We start from the raw sequence: 23669 nt of genomic DNA on the forward strand, positions 1-23669 counted from the left end.
TGCGGTTTTATTAATCGCATCAAATGTTTAACCAGTGAAAATGCTTTCATATATTTAAATCAAGCTTGTAAAATTGTGAAAAACCTGTAGGTAACGCTGTTTTAGTACTTCTTGTCACTTTTATTTAATTCTAGTAAAAGTGCTTGACAAACCACAAACGTGAAAATAATGCAACTAATGAATACTTAATTATTTGAGTTTGATATGATTGATAAAGTCTATCTATATAACATTTCTATATAGAATATACATAATAATTTTCCCATTATCGAATAACGGCAACGTCGGAATAATGTCTGTTCGTTAACTTTCTCTTGGTTGGGGAATATGTATAATTGATTTATAGATGTCACATTGGCAACACAAAAAGAAGTTCGAAAGAGACGTTTGTCCAGGTTTGTCAGTTGTCCTGTGTCAATAGCGTAGGGTTATGAGGGATGTTGGGCAGGCGTACAAATCGCTCTGTTTTGTGAAAATTTTTAGCAAAATGTGTAGTTGTTAGTGAAGGAATTAAGATATTTTAGACTGAGTCAGTGCGGGAATCATAGAGAATGAAGGCAAAACACTCAAAGCGAGTGGCTGGAATGATCATCCGTTCCAGAAAAACCATTGCCAAAGATGGGGTTGTTACTGTAAGTTGACAATTGCTCTTTATAGATATGCTTTCTCTACAAACAAACCAGTTTTTTTGTTTTTAACTGACTTATTCTCTTTGATGCAAACTCTCCAGTTTCATTATTCGAAAACGTTATTTGGTTAATCAACTTTTACTATGTTATACATGTAATTGATTTTTCATTTGGACTGTTTTGTAAATTGCTAGAGTTTGTCAAGTCGCATTTAGTGCATAGTTCCGGTAAAATGAAGAAATAAGACAGTATTTGATCGAATTCAAGTGCTTAGCATGACTGAAGGACTTCGTACAGTATGTAATTTTGTCAACTCTTCATAAGACTTTATTAGCTGTCCTCATATCAGAAAATTGTCTCATTGAGAAACAGATCACAAATGCTTAGACATTCTTATCTATCATCATATTTAAGAAGTGAAATTTTTAACAGCTTAAAACTAGAAGAGTCAGTATTAGAGGCAAACTAGTAGCTTCCTTTGAAATAAGTCTTGTATTACTTTAGACATTCTCATACGTTTTAATGGTACATTTACACATCTCGATTCTTAATTTCTTGTTGACCAGCCTATTAGCTAAATAAAAGAGAAATCCAACTACTAATTACCTACCTAATATAAAATCTCAACAGTTCGAAAAATTTAACTTTTGCAAATAAATTATAAATACCATCATAGTTTATCAAAAAACTTGATCAATGGATTATTTTCTTATATCTCACACTTTACAGACAAGCTGATAATGTTCATTGTCTTGTTGCGTAAGCTTTTCCAAATAATTCACTTTTTTACTATATGTACATATTTAAACCTCTGTGCCTGGTTAAAGGCAATTTATTCAAAACTATTCTAAATGAATACCTAGGTGCGTTTAAAATTATCATCAACTAAGTCGAGCGCCTTTAAATGTTGATTTTTTGCTCCTATCTCTTTAAATGTTACGAATTCCCTTCGAGTTATTTGGCTAACGATAGTTCAGATGCTTGAAAAAGCCTGTTTTTAAACAGGCTTTTGTTCAGTCGTTGTTAATCTAAATTACTGGAAGAGAAGAAAATTACGAAGAAGAAATGTGAAAATACGGGGATAATTTGGCGCAAAGCCGCGGACAGATCTTAAAGTCTGACATTCGGGGCCAAACTCTAGATGTGTGTAAAGTTGATATTTTGGCTGAAATCCGAATGAAACAAAGTAAATTGCTTTTGAGTGTGAAAGTAATTAAGAAAAAAATGTTGAACTAATCAATTCAACAACTAATAAATTAATTGAAAATATCGTCATTTTAAAGTGTCGATCGTTTCTCAACAAGTAATTGATCACATTTAGGGTCCAGACTTGCAGGCAACAGCTAATCACAACTATTTATTTAAAAAGGGCAAATATTAATTCCATATCAAAGGTACTTTTTAATTTTAAATATTTGTATTTCACATATTCGGAATTTTCATTTTTAAAAGAAAACTATGAAATAGTTTTCTTTTAAAAATTCTTTAAAAGTTCTTTAGTCCCTTGTTGAGCCTTCAATTAGCACTATTTCGTAAAAATATAAATTGCAACCATAATCTTTAAATCACACAAGAACTTTTTAAATTGTCTAATGGAGTTGCTAAATGGAATGTTAAATACCGAAATAATTCTTTAGGAATCCTGAAGAATGATGATACGTCAAAACGTTGTTAGCGTTCATTCGTTTCTTTATTTCCATAAGCGGTTGTTAAAACGCAATTTTATTATCAATATTTAAAATTGATTGTATTAAATATGATGTCCAAAATGTAAAATATAATTAAACTTGTAACAAATAACATTCCATCTAGTTGAGCTTCTTGAGTTATCCCCAACTCCTCGAGAGTTTTGATGAAGTTTAGCAAGAATCAGTGTTTTGAAGAACAAAAGCATGTTTAGTCGATGTTTAGTTGATTTAAACTTTAGGCTATAAAATAACGATCATGAATTGGCCCATTGACATAGAAAATTCAATGCGAAGCGCTCCTTGAAATCCAAATACACTAATCGTTGCCCTGCTAGAATGCAATAAGTTGAACTATTCGTTCCTTCCATTACTTTAATCACCGTACTAACATTTTTAATACAGTACTTAATACTTATTTTGGAATTTATGTTAGTTTGCTAGTTCAATGCAAAAGTTTGAACTTTGAATCAAGACATTTATGAAATTGGAGGTAGCAATAGCTGGTCTATTCTGATTTTTTTATTTAAAAATACTTTGTTTAACTAGCACAAAGTTGCGTCCAAAGTGAAATTTATTCCGAGATATTTTTGTAAAGGTTGTAATTTGTTTAGGTCGTCAAATCTTCACTCAAAATTCTTATCGAAGGCTTAATGTTATCTCTATCGTAGGCTTCAATAATAATCCTCAGGTACCTTTCTAATACCTTTGACCAATATTATGACCATATTAGTATCTATCCAATATATTAACAATATTAGTATCTTGTTCTCTAAGTGGTACAGAATGCTATTTCCGGATCGGAAACAATATTAGAGGAAATTTACGCAAAATACCTCACAACTAGAAACAATATAACATTGACTGATAGAACACGCGAAATAATTATAATGGAAAGCCACTAGTCTTTGCGCCTAACTTGTCATGATAAACACTATCTTTGAGTTGTGCAAGGTCCAAAAGGAGTACCCGCCTTCTAGAATGCAACTATGAAGAAATAACCGCGCGAATGCTTGTCCCTCATAAACTAGTTCCGAGTTTATCAAGCATTTTATATTAATTATAACTGAATATCAATCAACTTCATCGAATATTTACTAACATTTTCAACAGAAGAACTTTGAATGTAAAAGACGCTCCTATTAATTTCAGACCAAACAGTCTTTTGGACGTAACACTCATTCTTTTACATTTTTTGTGTACGTAATCTTCTACTTGATCAGTTCATTAGCACTAGCTCGAAAAAAAAAATTGAAATCGCACAACTTTTACATCACAAAAAATATGCGATAATGTAATACTTGTTAAAAGAAATGGTTAATTCCCAAATATTTGTTTGAAAATATCCATACATTTCTTTTATTGGTAATAAAGGCTAACACAATATGGTATTGACGGTTGATTAAATCAATATACAGGGTGTCCCGTAAGCTCCTCTGCTATTAATGGTCAAAGTTCTTCAAAAAATTTATCCTTTTCGAAATATCGGGAGAATGGTACGATGTATTTTACTGAAACTCGCTGTGAACGTGTTCTTATGTAAGACATATTTTCATGAAACAATCCAGTTCAACAACAACTCAGATCAGGCGCACAATAAGCATTTTATGCTCAATGAAAACCGGATTTTTCCGGAGTGGTAAATTTTTGTTTTCAGGTTTTTTTCGACTCATGCGTGCATCGTCAGTTTTAGGGGAGAGCGTTGTACTTGAAGACGTTTTTTAATTTGTTTTTCAGACCACTTTTGAAATACATTATTTTAACTAAAGTCATTACGTTATCATCTCTATTTAGAACGCTATTCCCAAAAAATATACAGGGTGCTATCCAATCCATCATACCATTCTCCCGATGTTTCAAAAAACATAACTTTTTCAGAACTTTCACCATCAATAACAGGGGCGTCAAAAACTTTTTCTTAATAAAAGTTTGGTCAGATCGTCTTCTTTTGAACCAGATAATCCAGTATACAGGGAGTTTCTTACTACCTTTTCCAAACTATTCTGAATGCCTTCTGGCTTTCGTTTCTTTGGGAGAGGAGAACGCATCGAGCACACAAAAATGTCGAATGTCTAAAGGATAGCGTAAAATAGAAATATATTTTATTGTTATCTATTGATATTGAACTTTAAAAAAATTACATCATTAATAAATAATATAAAAAGGAACCAAAGCGGCGACAAAAAAAGTTTACTTTATGAGTCAGTATATACGTGTCTGGATGTTAAAATTATACATCAGCAATTCAAACATTTCTTAAAGAAACAATTTTATTATAATTTAGAACGCGTTCTGCTGAACGGCCTAAAAGCCATATTTTGGACTATTTGTGTGGATTAGTCGCAATGGGTATTTGAACCTAATTATTTTAGTCCACTTGAATAGAGAATATAAGTTTAGACATATTTGCACAAAAAATGACAAGGAAATGATTTTCACTGCTTTGCAAATATTTCGATTTACGTAGCTTTTGCATCAACAGTTTACAGCTCGTTTAGAATCTTAAATAAAATTTAGTTGGCAACCGAAATTGATCATACCGAGTCCAATATACACGGTGGACCAATGAAAAGTGTTCACCAAGATTTTATACAGCGAACTTATAATTTTATAATCGAAAGATTTTATAGTCGAAAACGTTAATTATTTTTAATTTTTTATATTTAGGAAACGCAGCTTTTTCTTGTATACAAAGTAGAGGAAAAAGTAATCCGTTTTTGAGCAAAAATTGACGTGGTCGAGTATTTTTTTGCTCAACAACTGCAAAACTAGTGGTGGAAACTTTTCACAGGCCCATCCTGTATATTGTACACTTTAAGTACTGATTTTCTGATTTTAAGTGAACTTTCTTTAGCATGGTTTGATTAAACGGCTAATTTTGCGTGATAACATCCCAGGTTTAATGATGAGCGATTTTTCACGAAAAAAAATATATTTGTGTGTAGAAAAATATCTTGCAGAGCGTTTCAAGTGAAAACCTGCGATTTCGAAGATAGCTGAAAGCCCGTTTGTGGATTCGGAATTAAATTTTGTTTGAAAGATAAAAACGTTTAATTTCAGTCCTAAATTTTGTTGGTATCGTTTGAAAGTGGCATTCCTGATACTTAAATAGTATCGCTATCATGCAAATATAAAAAAGAAATTGCGTAACTTATCAGTATCCTTGGCTTGTTAAGTAGGTACGCCATATAATTCAACAATCGTTCACTAAATGATTCAGAAAAATTCTACAACGACTGATGTTTGGTATTCCGAATGCTTAAATAAATAATCTACTTCAGGATGCAATTGTCATCTGAATGATGCTAAGAAAATTGATAAGCGCCATTAAAAAATAATGGCATTTTTGGCAATTTTTAATAACAGTGTCCAACTATTTGATACTAAATAAGTGCGCGCTAATAAGCATTCAAAAATGTATCCTGGAGTTTCAGTTCAACTCCTTTTCAAAGATTGTTTACTTATTGAGAATAAATGGATTTGTAAATATTGTTTTGTTGTTAATACAATTGGGGTAAACAATCAAACCATGTTCGATAAAATGTGAGTTTTTAGTTAAATAAGAAAGTTTATGCTCATTTTTGAAACACTTTATTCAGATGGATATTTGAAGTTGTATTAGTAAGAAGAATACGTGCAGGTTTCTAAAACAACTGCAAGTGGAAAATGTTCTAATCCACAGACAGAAAAGTAAGTTTGTATGTATATGAAATCCGAATTTTAAGTACACTCGCTTTCAAAAGTCTTCTTTCAACCCCCTAGTTATTTGGACATTTTAAAATTTGGTAAAACCTTGCAGGCCCCGGTGTTAAATATAGATTAAAAGCTTCTAAAACCGCAAAATAGATTTAATGCCAACGAATTATCAGTTATAAAAAGAAAATTACAGTGCGGATGCAAAAATTTTTAATATAAAAAATGCAATTTTTAAAGAACAACTGAAAATAATAAATTCAACAACATAATTAATATTTAGTATTGGAGTATCTACTTCTTAACAACGCATTCACACGTATATCCATTCCAATAATCAAATTATTGATTACTTCCTGAGGGATATTTTTCCATTCCTCTGTAGCAGCAATAATAAGATCTTGGGCATTTCTTGGTGGATTATTCCGATTGAAAATGATCTGACAACTCGATTCTAGGCATGCTTCACGATTCTTGCACGATTCAGATACTAATGCCGGCTACTAGTGATCAATCAGCATCACAATTTTAAAGGGGTAAACAATTTTTTTATTATTCAATCAGTTCCTTTACTTGTAAACAAGTATGTTTTATTTACCAATAAAACAATTTTGTATAAATTAAACGTATGTAGTAAATACAGGGGGGTGTAAAACTTTTGAAAGTGAGTGTAGATTTAATCGTTCTTATTAGCTTTAACTAGATTTAAACTAGATTATGACTGCGGGTAATGCTCATCAATAACAATATTTCTTCCATATTAAATTTAACTGACATTCAATTAGTTTTATTTAAATGTATTTTCTAAATTTATATGTATGTACCACCTAATAGCTGTTAACACTATTAGATTTGAAGATACATATGAAGTTTGATTCACTCATATTTAGGGCAATCTTTGAAAAGTGTTTCAAATGCTTTTATTTAATTTGGTCTCATGATAAGATTCGAGTTTATAGCATTTGTAGGTTGTAAAGATTAGATCTGAGCTTGGAAAAATCGATGATAAATCCTTGTAGCAAGCAATGTTTTGTATAGTCATGCATCCGATACTTCATTAATTCTACAAAGCTATCAGTAATTACGTGAAAATTGCCCATTCTATTATTTGCGTTGTATGAAGCGCTTAACATGTTTTATCTTTTCATTTTAAGATTAATCATTGAAATATATTTTTATTGGTCACAGATCATCAGTAGACTTCGTCCCGATCGTGTGTTCTATACAGGAAAATTCGGTTTTCTGGAATAATGCGAAAAATTATACCAATCATGTACTTAATTACTATTCCGCAATAGAAAGCTATAATTATTACTACCCATAAATAATTTATTGATTAAAGACGTGGTCATTAATTATTTAGGTAACAGTTGAATTTTTCCCGTTCAGTACGATTGCAACTTATTGATTACAGGATAACAATTCATCCAAGTTTTTGTTTCATTATTATTATAGTGCAGTGTGAGTTTCAGTGCGGTCGGTGATAGACAAGGCATTTGTTTTATGAGACATAGTACACAAAGTTAAACTGTTTATTTACGCCTATTAAAGTATTAGCAATAAAAAATTTCTAACTTGTTTGGCAAAAGAAGCGAGACGCTGACAAGAATTATCTTATAATGATAAACTCTTTCGCTATGAGAGAGACGTTTTTATGTTTTTTAAACTTGTACAAGCATTTTGGTTAGTTACAAGTTTGACTATATCGTAAGGAAACAACCCTTGAATCTGTTCTGTGAATACTTCCACTGGCGTCATCGTAAAAAAGAAGTGTAAACACATTTTAACTTTTCAAGTGTCTTCAATTCTAGTTGAAGCTCTCAGTGCGGTCAATTTTTGGTTTTAAGAGTTTGGCGAATAATCTGGTGGCGACTTTGTAGGTGGACACACTATAGTGCTCACATTTGGTCCAAGTGGCACTTCTGACTTATGAATCTTCGGTAATCCATAGTCTCGGTGGTCAAGCTTCTGATGTTTTAGACCATTTATGTTCCCTGAAACGGCTGACAGTCTTTTATGAGTCCGGTAGGTGGTTTTTTGAATTATGTCCGAAGAATACGTGCTGGACTTCTGTTCATGTGCATGTGGTAGTATCCAGTAACGTTCCGACCTTCCTATCCTCCTCAGTCCTCCGTTCTCTTGACTACAGTGGGACTTGGACTTTTTTGATCTGGAGGATTGGTTGGAGGTATACATATACCACTATCGACATGGGAATGATGTCTTCTATAGGCAATTGTTGAGGCACTGCAGCGAAATGATCTCCCGTTTACCTCTGGATGATCGCAGGCTTAGTATGGCTTTAAACCTCCATAATTTTTGACACCTCCACTCTTGATTGCGGTGAATTGCGATGCTTCAGAAACGATCGTTCGTTTGTATGTTAGTACTAAAGTGAAAACCTTCATACTCTGATCTGCACGGACATGTTTAAGTCATTTCCGCGTACGGGAGCTCAGAATCATATCGCTTTTATCATTAGATTTTAAGAAAGTTTATGATTAGAACCCACAAATTCTAGAGCTATTGAAACCAACTCTTGTGATTGTAATCGGAGATATTTCAGGAAATGCATTCCTCAATTTGAAAAAAAAATAAATTAATGCTGAGGATTGTAATAAATTAGTAGAGACTGAAAATAAACCGTCAACTAGTTCTGAAGTGGAACTCCCGTATGTGGGTTCTTCTACCGGCGGTTCTGCAGTTTGGTACTCGGTTGTAGTCTGTTTATTTTGTTTGCTTTTTGATTGTCCCCTATTTCGTTTCTGTTGGTCGTTATGCTTCCTTCTTACGTATGGTTTCCGCCTTAGGTCTGAAGCCTTTTTTGTAGTTGAAATTTCTTTATAGAACTTTCTGGACCTGTTATGGTTGCTATCTCTTTCCATTTCTTCAAGTCTTCGTTGCTCGTGCAGCCTCTTCTTTGTTCTCATTAATTTTCTGGCTCTTTTTCTTAGTTTTCTATATAGTCTTGTATTTTCGTCCTTTCTTCTTTGCAAATGACCGCTTGGTCATAGTTTTCATTCAAGATAATGTAAAATACCTAATAAAAAATGAATTGCGAAATATAAACCTGTTGAATGAATTATGAATTGAAATCAAATAAGTTTGCTGAAGTGCTGGGCGACACAGAAGATGAAGCGTTGATAACGTTTAACGCAAAAGAAGAACATTGTGTAATATTAATGCTAATAAGAAAGATTTCAAATTACAATTACTAACAGTTGGACTCAATGCGTCTCTATTAAAAGAATAGATAAAATATGTCTTGATCCAAATTATGAATGATATGAACTACGAAAATAGAGACTAATTTCTCTATTGTTCATATAATAAAATCACACTCCTCGATACGTTATGACACTTGGGGATTTTTCAAATCTTACAAAAATAAAAATAAAATCTTCTGGGAACAAAGAATGTAGTTCGAATTAGGTGAGAACAGAAATAGTTCAGATTTAAACAGTACCACAGACTCGATGTATGTAAAAATGTATCTAGAGAGCTTATTTGCATGGTTTTATCAGTGTTTTATCACAAATGATAAAGACGAATCTAAACAATATAGCATTGGAACCTCGGATTTTAGTTTTCGATTCAGTCTTGATAAGGTGATGACAGTGAAAATTAAATAGTGCATATTCACATGCTCTTATAATTCCTGTACCTATAGTCATTGACAATTCGCCGATTAGACTGATGATATCAATGTAAATAAGTATTGACATTTTTTTATTAGGTGCGTATTGTTTTTCTCTCCAAGTGAGAGTTTTCTTTGAACATCCATTTCGAGTGGTTTGAAATGACCGATGAGTGATCGATTATTTCCTAGTTAGTGTGACTGAATTTTAGTACTATTTAGTTTTTAACTTTCCATCTGAGGGATATGATCATACTATGTGCCTATTAGTGTTCTATTATTGTATCAAAAGATATGTGCTCAACTTTAGAAGATTTAAAAGATGCTATTTGAGTTTTCCGGTGAGTACCTAATACATTCAAATACATGTGATTAATTATTACAAAGCTTGTTCAATTTGATACATGTTGTGACCTGTTTCTTCATTTGAACAATTATTTTTTATTCATTTGCAACACAATGCAAATTTTGGATACCAATTCAAAAAGAGAATATTTTTTAAATTAATTTAGTTAATTTTGTTTATATTTAGATTATTGAGAACAATTTCTAATAATCAAAACCATCACGTTAATTGTGATCAAAAGATATAAAAATGTGTTTCGTGTTGATTTGTAAGATGTCTACACTTTTCCAATTAATCGGGTCAGTAAATAGGTAGGTATGTGTCATTTTGCCAAAATCCATATGGAGGATTAACTGATTACTGGTTTTATCGGAGTTAGTGTCGTAGTTTAGATAAAGGCATCGAAGCGTGAAGACAATGTGCGCTAATAAAGCTTCTTTATCCAATTTGACGTGGTGCTGAGATTTCCATCTCTATTTTTTCCTAAACCAGTACCGTAAAGTTCTACTAGTTTCTCTGTGCAAAAGTCTAATTAAAATGAACTCGGATACACAATCGGATTTGGAAGTTGAGAATAATTTCGAAGTAGCAGTAAAGCCAAAAGAAAGAAGAGAATTAATTTTATTTCTATTCTTAAAAGCATGGGTAAGTTCTTAAATATTTAGACTGTTTTGGCTTTAAATTTTCATTTGATTTTTTTGGGTGTTACTGCTTTATAATTGAAAAAAATACTGTAATGTATAGAAGTTATATCTACATAACAAGTAGAGTTCATATACAGGGTGATTCAGAACTAATGGCGCATAATTTTGGAGACTTTTTGTTCAGTGCAACATTCATAAGAAATAGGTATAAGAAAATAAGATATGTTTCCGTAAATCGTTTCGGCCTTATGACGCTTTAAGACTGTTATGTACAAACATGTGTTTTGTGATATTTAATGTTTTATATATTTTAATTTGTTTGTACACAATAACACTGACAGAAATTGTCCAGAATCGCGGCATTGAACTCTCATATTTGTATTAAACAACTAAATGTACAAAATATCAGTCAAGAATTGTTGTTTTCGTCTTTCCTAATACACCCAAGAATGATTCAAGAAGCATTCAAAGCTACAACGGAATCTCGGACAGAGTAGCATATGTAACCTTGGAGTTGTCTCAGGACTACCGAATCAGAATAATTCAGATATGCGCACCAACATCAACTCACGAAGACGAAGAAGCAGATATTCTATATGAGGACATCGGGAGTGCACTAGACAAAGACAAATGTAATAATGACCTGGTTATTGGCGATTTCATGGCTATTGTTGGGAAAAAGCTATCCGATGACGAACACTACATCGGTAATCAAGGACTAGGGGAAATAAACACACGAGGACATATATTATGCAACTTTCTCGAGAACAAAATACTTTATGCAATGAACACCTTTTTTAACAAATACAAAGAAAATAGACCTGGATGAGCCTTGACAACAGAACACGTAACAAAATCGATTATATTCTATCATCGTCCAAGAAAGTTTGTACCGACATCTCATTTCTAAACTCTTTCAACAGAGGAAGCAACCATCGGATAGTCAGAGCTAAATTATGCATACAGAAGCCGAAAGCATATATTAAAGACGACACAGACTCAATAGATAGTAGCACTCTAAAAGAAACCAATATCATATACCAAAACGAATTGAAAGTCAAATTAAGCGAAAATATAAGCTCAACAGTGACCCCAAGTGACAACACAACACACCTATCAAGGATAATTAAAGAGACAACACTCAATATCGCAAAAGAGAAAAACAAGCAAACTAAGAGCGGAAACGATTCAGCTGATAGAAAAAAGAAGGACTTTGTACGGCCAAGGCAAACAAAACACCGAAGAATATCGCGGGATCACAGGAGAAACAAGAAAAATGATACGCAAGGATTCGCAGAAGTAGAAAATGCAATTGACAATAATAAAAACATGAGATACCTACGGAGGAACAACGGTAGGAAAGAATTAATAGCCCTAAAGACTCCAAACACCGGGAAACCAGAAATAAGAAGGAAATACTAAAGATGACCAAGACCTATACACATTTTACAATTACAATTTTATCTAAACCTATATATCTCACAAATAAAGAAACCAGAAACGATTAAATCTAGTAAAGTGAGAAATGTGGGGCGGACGACATCTCCAAAATAACACAGGAGGAAATACAACATGCTCTTCATATATCAAAATATAACAGAGCCCCTGGAGGCTACGCCATAGTAATAGAAATGATCAAGGAGGCAGAAGAAACAATCATCCCCACGATCCACGTTTAATCCTGAGTGGTCAATATCTTAGTTCAGAGGAGTTTAGATGTAACCCAGGATATATATACATGTTTTATAGATTATAATGAAGCATTTGCTAAAGACAGACACGACCAACTTGTCGAGATAGTACTTAAAAAACAGCTTGATACCCTAGACAAGACTAATAACGGGCCTTTTCTATGGCCAGAGAGCAGTGGTTCGAGTTGAAACTGATATAACCGACGAAGTCCAAATTAAAATAGGAGTTAGGCAAGTTTGCGTGATGTCGCCATTGCTATTTAACATTTATTCGGAAGAGGTTATGAAAAAATCGCTAAATGAAGAAGAGATGGGTATAGAAATAAACGGTAGGCCTATAAATAATATTACGTATGCCGACGATACGACCCTAATCGCAGAAACTCTAGAAAACATTCAACAAATTTTTACCAAAGTAGTTACAGCAAGTGAGAAACCGGGCCTGACACTCAATGTTAAGAAAACTCAATTTATGATTATCTCGAAAGAACGGAGGGTGAGCGATGACATCTACATGCATGGTAGCCCCATAGAGCGCATACTTAAGTATGACTACCTGGGAATGAGAGCCAATAACAACAATTATTTCACTCAGGAAATCAGAATACGAGTTGAAAGAGCGCGAGCCGTTTTCATCAACATCAAGAGCATTCTTGGCAGTCACGACATCAATCTAAAGCTGAAGATGCGACTGGTTATATGCTATGTTTTCCCTGTGCTCCTCTATCGAATGGAGACGTGGACTCTCAACAAGGCCAATACGAAGAAAATAGAGGCCCTTGAAATGTGGGTATATCGGAGGTTGCTTGGAGTCTCGGGGATGGACAAAGTGACGAACGTTGAATTCATGCGGAGAATGGATAAAGAAGCGGAAGTGGTACTAACCATCAAACGACGAAAACTGGAGTACTTGGGCCTCGCCATGAGAGGGAAGAAGTGTCAACTGCTGCAGCTTAAAGAGAAGAGTGCCGAAATATTTTTCCAAAAGATTTTCAAGAAATGGTTACAATTTCATCCAACCTTTATCTTACATTCATCAACTCACCACGAGTATTTGCGCAGTGTAAAACAGAAAATATAAAAAAACAATCCGCAACAAAAAGAAAACTACCAGAATCAGTGAGGGCGCAGATGAAAACCTTCACGACTTTTTTATAGAAATGGTTTCAAACTGCGAAAAATTTGCCACTAGTTCCTTGCTATTTGTTCTGTTTTATTGCCATCACATTATTTATATTTTATTTCATTAGCAATATTTCACTCAAGTTTTAAACTTGTCCATTTTTTTATTTATCACTTGCACCCTTTTGTGTTTAACCCCTTCAAATGTAATTTTATGAAGAATTAACAAAAATATGAGTGCTTTACATTAAGCAGCAAAACAACTATTAATATGTAATATATCATTGACCAATACGGGTATTTAAAACTTCTGGATAATTACCGATGATTAGTCTGGAAATGCAATGGAAACTAGAACGATTTTAAACACTCGGAGCCGAAAATAGATTATTGTTCGTAATCATCAAATATTAACCAATGGCTGCAAATACTCCTTTACATACACATATGTAGAACTGTCTTAACTGTAATTTATATCTATTTGTTATATTCAGTAAACTGTTTTAAGAAACAATGCGCAATTTGGATTCTTTATGTCCAAACTACTGCAATAACAAATTTTCCTGAAATGATTTGTTAATTTTAAATTGTATTTAGCTGTATGTATATGTATAAAAAAATATTTGATTCGTTATCTTAAAAAAGTGTATTGTGGTGATCAATAAATCATATTTTTAAAAACCCACGTTTGCATGAATATGAGCAGAATTTTGCATCCGATTTTATTAGGTTTGCGATTTCTGGTTATTATCGAAAAAGCCACAATGAAACTGTAAATGAATGTTCACATTGAGAAATTGTATTTTACTGTTACTGTTGTGACTTAATCATCGCAAATTTACAACTTTTATTATTCCGAGAACAATTTGCCCCCATCCTTGTGGGTAAAGTATCGTGGAAAGAAATAATCTTATCTATAACTTGAGTCATGAATGAACTATATATGAAACACGTGTATACTGCGTAAAATGACTTGTTAAAATGTTAGAATTTGCAACATTTTAGGGAATGAAGGAATGTAAAACTAGTATAAGTCGATGTATCTGTTTTTCACATTGCGATTTTGTAAAATAATTTTCTGTTCTCTTTTTCAGACCTCCGGCATTGGTCGACCGTCATTATACCATGCCCTGGTGGTAATTTTCTTAGAGTTTTTTGCATGGGGTTTGCTCACAATGCCCGTCATTTCGGTGCTGAATTCAACGTTCCCTGATCACACCTTTTTAATGAATGGCTTGATCATGGGAATTAAAGGAATTCTCAGCTTTTTGAGCGCTCCTCTCGTCGGAGCCCTTAGCGACGTTTGTGGCAGGTAATTAAAACCTAAACTATGAGGTAATGAATCCTTTTAAGAGGAAAGTAATTACCGTTCTTATTTAAAGACTTTGAAAACTATGCGTGTAGTAGCGTGCCCTAAGCCTAATATTTGTTCTGATAGCGGGATTGGGACTGGTTTAAAACGCTGTTTACTTTCCAAACTGGCCGGCGTTTCTACTTTTATTCAGTTCTTCATCAGTGCTATGTTTGACGATAGCCATGAATATAGGGAAGAAATGTTTTTGAGAAATTTTCTATTCGACTGACAGATTTTCTATTCTATTCGGTCCTGCTATCAGAACAGATAATACAGACATTACAAAGGGTTATGCACGATACGATATATCACAAGTGTTTTTCTAATCCAATCTTTGTTCCAGGAAACTATTCCTTTTGGTGACTGTATTTTTCACATGCTTGCCAATTCCACTTATGACTATCAACACATTTTGGTTCTTTGCCATGATCTCAATATCAGGTGAGTTGAAAGAAATTTATATTTTCTTAAACAGAATTTTATTAGGGAAGCTGGAATAAAACTTATAACAAGTTTAAAAACTGTAGAGTATTACAGTAAATAAAATTGCTGAAATCAAAAGAGAAGCCAGTGGTTTAGTTTCATGAAGTTGAATATGTAAATTCAGAACACAATCGGTTTCAGGATTTACATGTTTCGCTTTGAATAGCCCACGAACATGTAAATATGGAAATGTTTATTGATAAGGTTTTTACAGTTCTTTTTATTTTTTATATTGAACCTACAGTTAACATAATCTTATCAAAAACAACCGCGTAAACGTACAGTTTAAAATAATTGTTCACTAAACTGGAGCACGTTGACGACAATTCATTTATGAGCCATTAAACCTATCATTTTTATACGACGGACGCTTACTGATATTTCGTTTATTGCTTGGTATTCAAATGATCTGTTTCTTGTTAAAGTGTTGCTATCAGTAGCCAACAAAAAATCAGGAACAAAATAGACTCTGTAAGATATAACCTGGAGGACACGGACTGCGAAAGAACAAGAGAACTGTACAGACGAAGATTGAACTAGAACTTACGACTTTAACTGTTTAAAAAAACAACACATACCATTATAACTCTATCTAGGGTGTCCGTGTTTGGAGCTCAACCATGGACATCTCGGTAACCATACTAGACACGTGATTGGTTAATTTGGGCCAAAGTTGCGCAGTCTAGAGCTTACTAAAATGCTCATTGAAACTTTTTAAAATTCCTGCTACTTCCGGAGATATCCGGAAAAAATCGAAATTCGAAAAAAGTTTTAATTTTTCCATTAGCTTATTTCGAGCGGAAATTTAAATTGAATAATACTTTATCATTGCAACCTTTTTTTTCAATTAATGTCGTTGATGGTTGCACTTAAGAAGTACAATATTTAAAAGAACTCTAGTAGTTCAAATTGAGTTTAATCTGAATCATTTTCTTCTAGGTGTGTTTGCGGTTACGTTCAGCGTTGTGTTCGCGTATGTAGCCGATGTAACAGATGAAAAAGAAAGATCATTAGCTTACGGATTAGTTAGTGGCACATTTGCAGCCAGTATGGTAATTTCTCCAGCTTTGGGAGCTTATTTAATGGACAGGTAAGACTTTCAAGTAACTGAAATTATTGCCGTTTTTTTCTCAACTTATGTGGATATAACAGTCAATATATTAGTTAAACAAGCCTTTTAATGTTTTCTCGAACAATTAAAGTCTGACCCATTCGCTTTGTGAAAACAACGGATTACATTTAAGAATGTTAAATCACATTCTTAAATGTGATTTAACCGGCCGTGAAAGCCTTCATAGTCTGATAAAACAACGGGTTATCAACGATAACTGGAGAATTATAATATTGCATTGTATGAACACTGTAGATAATTTTGGAAAAGTATCTGTATAAAGCTCGAAATTATTTGTCCCTACTCTCTGATCTCCGACTAAAATGAATCAATTTAAAATTTGCTTTTTATTTATTGTTTTAGATGGTCGCTCTCTCTAGTCGTTGCACTTGCGACAGCAGTAGCTATTTTAGATGTATTCTTCATTCTTGTTGCCGTTCCAGAATCTTTGCCAGAAAAAGTTCGAGTCTCTCCGATAAGTTGGGAACAAGCAGATCCTTTCTCAGCTTTAAGGTAAGTTAATTTACCAGATGATGTTGATTGATTTTCATACATATCATGTTAACAGCCAGGCGTTTGTGGTTAACATCCGCTATTTTAATGGCTTCCATATAATCAAACATTTCTTTATCTGATGGATTCACGATTTAAAAGTCTTCGAAATGTGTGAGTCTTCAGTCAACTGAAAGTCAGATTCTATAAAGACTGTAAATGACAATAAGTTAACTCTCATTTTGTAGAAAAACTGTCATAACCTCGGATACAACTTTATTTGCTCGAGAAAAAAACGTGAAAATCAAATTACACGCTAGAAATCATAATATACACTTCAAGTGTTCACTCTCAAATAATTCTATTTAATGATTATTATAAATAATAAATCGATTTCTGGAACCTTTGAGGTGATCGGATAAATAAGTTTCCATTAATCTGTATCAGTCTACCAACATTTAGAAAAAAAATCAGGCCTTTAAGTAATTTCTAAGATCCTCAGTTTATTGAACAAATGAAAATAATTACGGTGAAAATGAATATGGCCAATCGTCAGTTTTGTGAGGTTGATATTGAGCTTCAATATGTTTTCTCTTCTTACCAGTTCAACCTTGAAGCTTTGTTAGTTGTGAAGAAAACACATATTTTGATTGTATGCGAATTTTGATTTTTACTTAAATAAATTTTATTATAAACTATCTAAATATATTATTTTGTTTAAAATAAAGTCTTTGTAGAAGCTTTCATTTGATGATGATTTAAAAACTGAAACATACGTATAACACATTTCATGGGTACATTTTTAAACTATTGAAATAAAAAAATGTGATGGACACCGGACTCCCGACAGAAGTGATAACTTTATATTATTAATAGAAACCATAAAATATTGAACTCGTTTAACGCATTATGGCAATACTAATTTATAGTTTCAATATTCTTGTTTAAGTTAAATTCTAATAATTGATAAATGTATCATGAATAGGTAAAAAGGTAATTTACTTTCCTTTTGAATGAAAATTTATATTATATTTACAACATCTAACATTCTTCAATAGTTGCAGTTGACTCGCTGGTATTTACGTTATCATCATCTCCTACAATCCTACGAAAGTGACAATTGGTTTATGATAACTGTTATAAGAAACGATTTGTTCCACTCGATTTTATCTTGCTCGATTGTAGTTTGTTTTCTAAATTTTCTAAATAAAAATCTAACAGAAGACTAATCAACATTAAAATATTCATATAAATCATGGAATTCTCCAAATTCTTTTGGTTTTGCTAATGTATCATCAGCCCAATAGTTTTTTTTCTTTTAAACTGTAATTGTCTTCTCGGAAGATATATAATTACTATGTATAAATGTGCTTATTTGATACATAACAGATGCAGTGGACGATACCCATATATGACTAATTCCTTCCAAAGGACGTCCGGCCGAAGGTTACATTTTACTTACAATCCTTCGTGCAAATTCTCACGAATGATTTCGGATCTAGCGAACGAGAAACATTGCAATGAAATTGGATCATTAGCTCCTTTTCTCACGATTTCTGACGAAAGCAGTTCAGACGAAAACGCATCCAAAGAGACCGACCCACGGACTACACACTATTATGTTCACACGATCGGACCACAGCATACACACTATTATAACAGACGACCGGCCTAATGGAATCAGATGGAACTCGCGAGAGGCGTGTGCGTGCGAGAGAGAACTGCGTAGCTATTGTCTTTATTTATGACAGACATAACGACGCCGTTACGCATTCCAATCCATTCACACCGTGTCATAAGAAGTTATCACACAACTCCCGCGTATAATTTTCTGCATCTGTTTAACTTGTTTTGCAATTATTGTGTACAATTTGGTGTTTCATCGGACATATTTTTTTCATTTTAGAAATGTTGGTCAAGACCCGACAATCCTACTACTGTGCATAACAGTCTTCCTAAGCTACTTACCGGAGTCGGGGCAGTATAGTTGTATATTTGTTTACTTAAAGCTAATAATGGGTTGGAGCTCCAAAATGGTAGCGGTATTTGTGGGGCTAGTTGGGTTGCTGGCCGTTATAACTCAACTATGTTTAGGTAGGACGAACTTCCACAATAAGTAGGAGATTTATAGGAACAAATGTGAATATTGTTTCAGGTATTTTAATAAAAAATCTCGGAGCCAAACACACCATCATACTTGGTTTACTGTTCGAGATGCTTCAACTCTTGTGGTATGGTTTCGGTACCACCATGTGGATGATGTGGGGTGCTGGTATTTTGGCCTCTATCGGGTCTATAACCTACCCGGCCATCTCAGCATTTGTTTCAGTTCATACGACTGCTGATCGACAAGGAGTTGTCCAGGGTAATGCACGTCCAATGATCTGATTTTTAATCAAATCTAGATTTAGTTATTTCTTGTTTACTAAGTCAAAAAATGTTGTTCATTCGTATACATTCCAATGAGTTGGTCAATGGTTGAAAAATAATCTTATTTTTCAGGAATGGTTACTGGCATGAGGGGACTTTGCAATGGTCTAGGACCTGCCATGTTTGGAATAATTTTCTACATGTTTCACGTTGATTTGAACGAGGGAGAAAATCAAAATGCTACACATTCCACTCAAACTCTTGAATCTTACACGGAGGTAAGAATTGTATTCATGCAAAATGTGCTTTAGCATGATTTAAAATTGCGGTTGTTTCTCTGGGGGAGTCGTCTAGAAATATTTAGGGAATCCATAAAAAAAAATTTATGATTAAATCTCACTAAAAACTCATATATTGCAAATGATTATATACAGGGTGATTCACGGTCTATGGCGTATTTGACCTTTAAGAACCCGATGTACGATCTATCTGCAAATTTGTACAACGAAGTCATCGGATATAGAGCATATCTGGCCTAAAATATTGTAACGGAAATGGCCTGGGGTACTCACGTTTGGAATGGGGGATCGAAATTCATGGTATTTCAGTAAATGGGAGCCCCATTTCGGCCCCATTTACTGTCAAATATTACACTGACAAGCGGGAAATTTCGCACCTGGACTGGAGATTTCGAAAACCTTCTGGGTTACCTGGAGGAAACTATATAAGCGACGACGAGAACCATGGGGAGAGTGAAGTGACAGCAGCGTCCGAGTGCAGAAGAGGTTCAATCGGATTATTCGATAGTTGTAATTCATTTGAATTATTCGAAAGCAGTGTTTTATTCATGTGTTTTCTAATTATCTGATAATCCGATAGCTATAATTCCATTGCAATGAACAAATTCAAATTTTAAATAAATAATGTTTTTGTTCAAAAATTCAACATATTTTTTTGGAAAAAGTTTATAGTAAATTGTATTCATTTTTATTGCATACAGCAACCAACATATTGTTACGCAATGTTAACGATAAAGAAATGAGTTCTATAGATGCAAACAAACCAACAACATCGTTGCCAAATCTCTTATTATTTTTTTGCAAATATCTCAATTTGTAGTGATAATTAATTTTCATTACTATTTTTTATCTACTTTCTATAAAACTTATGTAGAACTACAAAAAGGTGCTATTTTATCGTAATTTAAAATAATGTTTTAAAATACCGGGTGGTCTATGTAGAAACCCAAAATCAGTGCAGAATGAAAAATAATTAGATTTTTGTTGCAAATTCAATAGAATGTGAATATTTCGATTCTGTCTCAAGTTTTATTTGAAACAATTTCTTGAAATAATGGCATTAACAAAGTAAATTACGACCACGTCGTTAGTGAACCACCCTGTATATCCTACCATACAGATGAAATACGGCATTTAGAAAAATGGAGGTAAAGATATTCAAATAACAAAATGCCTTTATTTCAGCTCATGCCAGGGCCGCCTTATGTGTTTGGAGCCTTTCTAGTCTTGTGCGCCATTTTTGTGGCTACTTTCATTCCTACTAAAACCGTTCTTGAAACTAGTAAGTGCTGATTTATTTAGTGTTTTTTTGCAAAGTTTATTGACTAATATCCATTTCAGATATTCCATTAGATACGCATTATGAAATGGAAAGAGGACAAAGGGTACCGGGAACTTTGAGCCCACTTATAACAGGTAGAGGCAGTGGCGACCCAACTATACTGTAGAAGCAGTTGGAAACTGCGTGCATCCGCCCCTGTATATACTGAGAGTAATTGATTGCGATCGGCAACTAAATTACGTTTATTTCTAGAAGAAAATGTAAGATGAAACTACGTGAAAGAACTGAGGTAAAAGTTGTGGTAACGGCTTGTGAGTAAATAATTTGAAAAGCAGCGAAAAAGTTCTGCGATACAATTCTATTAGTCAATACCAAAGAGAGAAATCGGTTTAAACTTGACTTGACAGCAACTTTTATTAATTGTGCTTCAAAAACAGTACTTTTTAAATGTTAGCAAAGCCACTCAAAAACCTTTATAGATTTTCCCTTCGTTCTTCAATTCACTACTATTCCAACTGGCTTCAGCAGTTATAAAATCTCATAGGAAAAAGAGTTATTTAGATTTTGTTTTAAATAATATCGGAATATTTACATTATATAAATAAATCAAATTATATAATGTATATTTTGGAAAAAGAACATCTTGCGTGTATATATTGTAATGTGTACTGTATAAGACTAGTGGCCAGCTGTGAAACAAATTCCATATTGGATATGTCAATGCTAAGAAGTAGTTCAATTTTCAACATAAGCAATAGTGATTCCAGATAAACTGTAATTCAACTGTGGTATTAAATTATGCAAAAGAGTGATGATTTAGAATAGAAAAGATTCTTTTATTTTAAACTAAAAAATTTAAATAAGTGCTGAAGGACGCTGTATAGTTTATGTTGAATTACAATTATATAATTCTGCGCTTTTCTACATATCAAACTTTAAAATAGACTTCTCAATGCATTTAATACCTTGATATGGAATTAGTAAATACGTTATGGGTTGCTAATATAAGAGACCTCGTTGAGTTTGTAGGAAGTTTAGTAAATTGAATATTTAACTGTAAAATTATCGATAATAATTGTTGTTGCGCACGGGCAAGCATGAGTATATTTTCGAAAATTATTAATCCAATTATAAAATTGAAAACATCAATTGCCATGGAAATAATGAAAAAGTATTATTTCATTGCTTCCATGGCAAATACGTCATTATTTACTCTTTATTTTGGACGTAGTCTGCAGTTAAACGACCCGAAATAGAAATTATTTTCTAGACCTATAAAACGCATAGTGATTTGTTGGCCTCACTATTAAAACTTTATCATATGAAAAATTACGTAATTTTACGACAAAAATATAATGTGATTTTTTAAAAGAAAGCAAGTACATCAAAGCATAACAATAGTTAAATAAAAAGTAAATAAGATATATTCCAAGTATTGCAAAATGTTGTCCAAAAGTCAGTTGAAGTCATCTAATTCGTAAAATAAGTGCAATAATTACGTACCCACTTGAGAGGATTTTTCGTTTTCAGTTACATGTTTTTTGTATATGGCTAATTGTTTAACTTAGTTCCTAATGCTGTTAGGAATTTAGAGTTAAACCGTAAAGAAGTGAACAAAATCCAAGCTGTAATAGTTAAGTCTAAGTAAATTGGCAATACTAAACTATGGGTTCTTACAGGAATGATGACTATGATTGCAATATTGAAGTCAGAATGGAATAAACTGTACGAAATTTGAAAACAAAACAATTCCATTCAGAGCTCTGAAAAAATGTCAGTCAATTTGAAATTGTCGTCGCGGAACATTTTTCACATTTCTCGTATTTGTTTGCTGAAAAACTTTACCGACCAATCTCTGTATCATCTGATCAATATCTGTATCATTTTTATATTTTTTTCTACATGTACAAAGTTAGTTTTAAGCTTAAAATTAATACGTTTAGTTGTTATTTTTTGGGTGGTTTAGATTACGAAATGAAATAAATTTGAAATTTTTCCGATTGACTTAAACTTGGCTTGTCAAAATGTCGTTTTTATTAAAAAAGTGTAAACAAAATAACTCACCCTAACAGTACCCTCAAAGCTATTCTTTCGCAAACTTGCTTTTTACTTCAAATAAATGCAAATAAGTATAATAGTAAAAATAATGCAATCAATCCCTAGCCAATGTTAATACGATTTTTTTAAGTGACACATCGTGATTATCGCGATATATCTACTTACCATTCTACTCTTCAGTATGCTATCCAGGGTTCTTCGGATTAAAGTCTGCTTCTTAATGTTTCAAACTTTCGTACAATTGTATCTACCAGATGTGGTGTCGAACGAATATTTTTGTACGAATCATCCTTACAATGAATAATCATTCATCTATTCGTGATTATTCGAAATTTTAGGCTGTGGTATTTATTAGTTCATTAATTTATCACCGAGGAACTTTGCATATGCAGAAACATTAGATAGATCAGCTTTTCATTGAGACCTTGAGAAATTTAGCTCGAATACTGTTCCCGCTTTAAACGTTCAGCAAGAACATAATACAAATGCTTTATTAAATTAGGTTTCAATGTAAACTATCTTATATCGTTAAAATTGAAGATATAATCGTCAAGGCCATTCTTGTCAAACATATTTGTTAATTTTATATTTTTATTATTAATGTCTGCCATTTGAGACACTTTCATGTTTTGTAGATATGACAAGGGAGACTAATTATAATTAAACTGAAAAGTATTCTAGAGATTAGAATTACACCTATTATAAAAGAAAATAAATAACGTTTATGTAAAGTGTTTTGTTTGTTGTATAGGCTCTTCGATTGAAGAGCTTTT

The 23669-nt window shown here is 32.9% G+C and overlaps 1 protein-coding gene across 3 annotated transcripts; it reads left to right on the forward strand.

Moving 5' to 3' along the window:
• Nucleotides 1–340: 340 nt before the first annotated feature.
• Nucleotides 341–23627, forward strand: LOC125504386 (hippocampus abundant transcript 1 protein-like). Of its 3 annotated transcripts, none has more exons than XM_048666263.1 (10): nucleotides 341–632; nucleotides 14542–14759; nucleotides 15145–15242; nucleotides 16224–16374; nucleotides 16759–16908; nucleotides 18794–18981; nucleotides 19043–19252; nucleotides 19390–19535; nucleotides 20742–20838; nucleotides 20898–23627. In XM_048666263.1, the coding sequence occupies exons 1-10, from the start codon at nucleotides 552–554 to the stop codon at nucleotides 21002–21004; spliced, it is 1446 nt and encodes a 481-aa protein (XP_048522220.1). In that variant the 5' UTR covers nucleotides 341–551; the 3' UTR covers nucleotides 21005–23627. The 3 variants fall into 3 exon arrangements, with proteins under 3 accessions (XP_048522220.1, XP_048522219.1, XP_048522218.1); XM_048666262.1 differs by lacking the exon at nucleotides 341–632 and adding an exon at nucleotides 9275–9985; XM_048666261.1 differs by lacking the exon at nucleotides 341–632 and adding an exon at nucleotides 10379–10635.
• The last annotated feature ends 42 nt before the right edge of the window (nucleotides 23628–23669 follow it).

The sequence above is a fragment of the Dendroctonus ponderosae genome, unplaced genomic scaffold (genome assembly GCF_020466585.1).
Source record: "Dendroctonus ponderosae isolate FM_Combo_2020 unplaced genomic scaffold, Dpon_F_20191213v2 Dpon_F_20191213_44, whole genome shotgun sequence".
In the NCBI taxonomy this organism is placed as follows: Eukaryota; Metazoa; Arthropoda; class Insecta; order Coleoptera; family Curculionidae; genus Dendroctonus; species Dendroctonus ponderosae.

What these genes read in the sequence shown, in the direction of transcription:
- LOC125504386 (XM_048666261.1), top strand. Translation starts at nt 10,528, where the DNA reads ATGAACTCGGATACACAATCGGATTTGGAAGTTGAGAATAATTTCGAA. An exon ending in GGAGCTTATTTAATGGACAG is followed by an intron (nt 16,375 to 16,758) that starts GTAAGACTTTCA and finishes TTATTGTTTTAG; the next exon opens with ATGGTCGCTCTCTCTAGTCG. An exon ending in TAAAACCGTTCTTGAAACTA is followed by an intron (nt 20,839 to 20,897) that starts GTAAGTGCTGAT and finishes TATCCATTTCAG; the next exon opens with ATATTCCATTAGATACGCAT.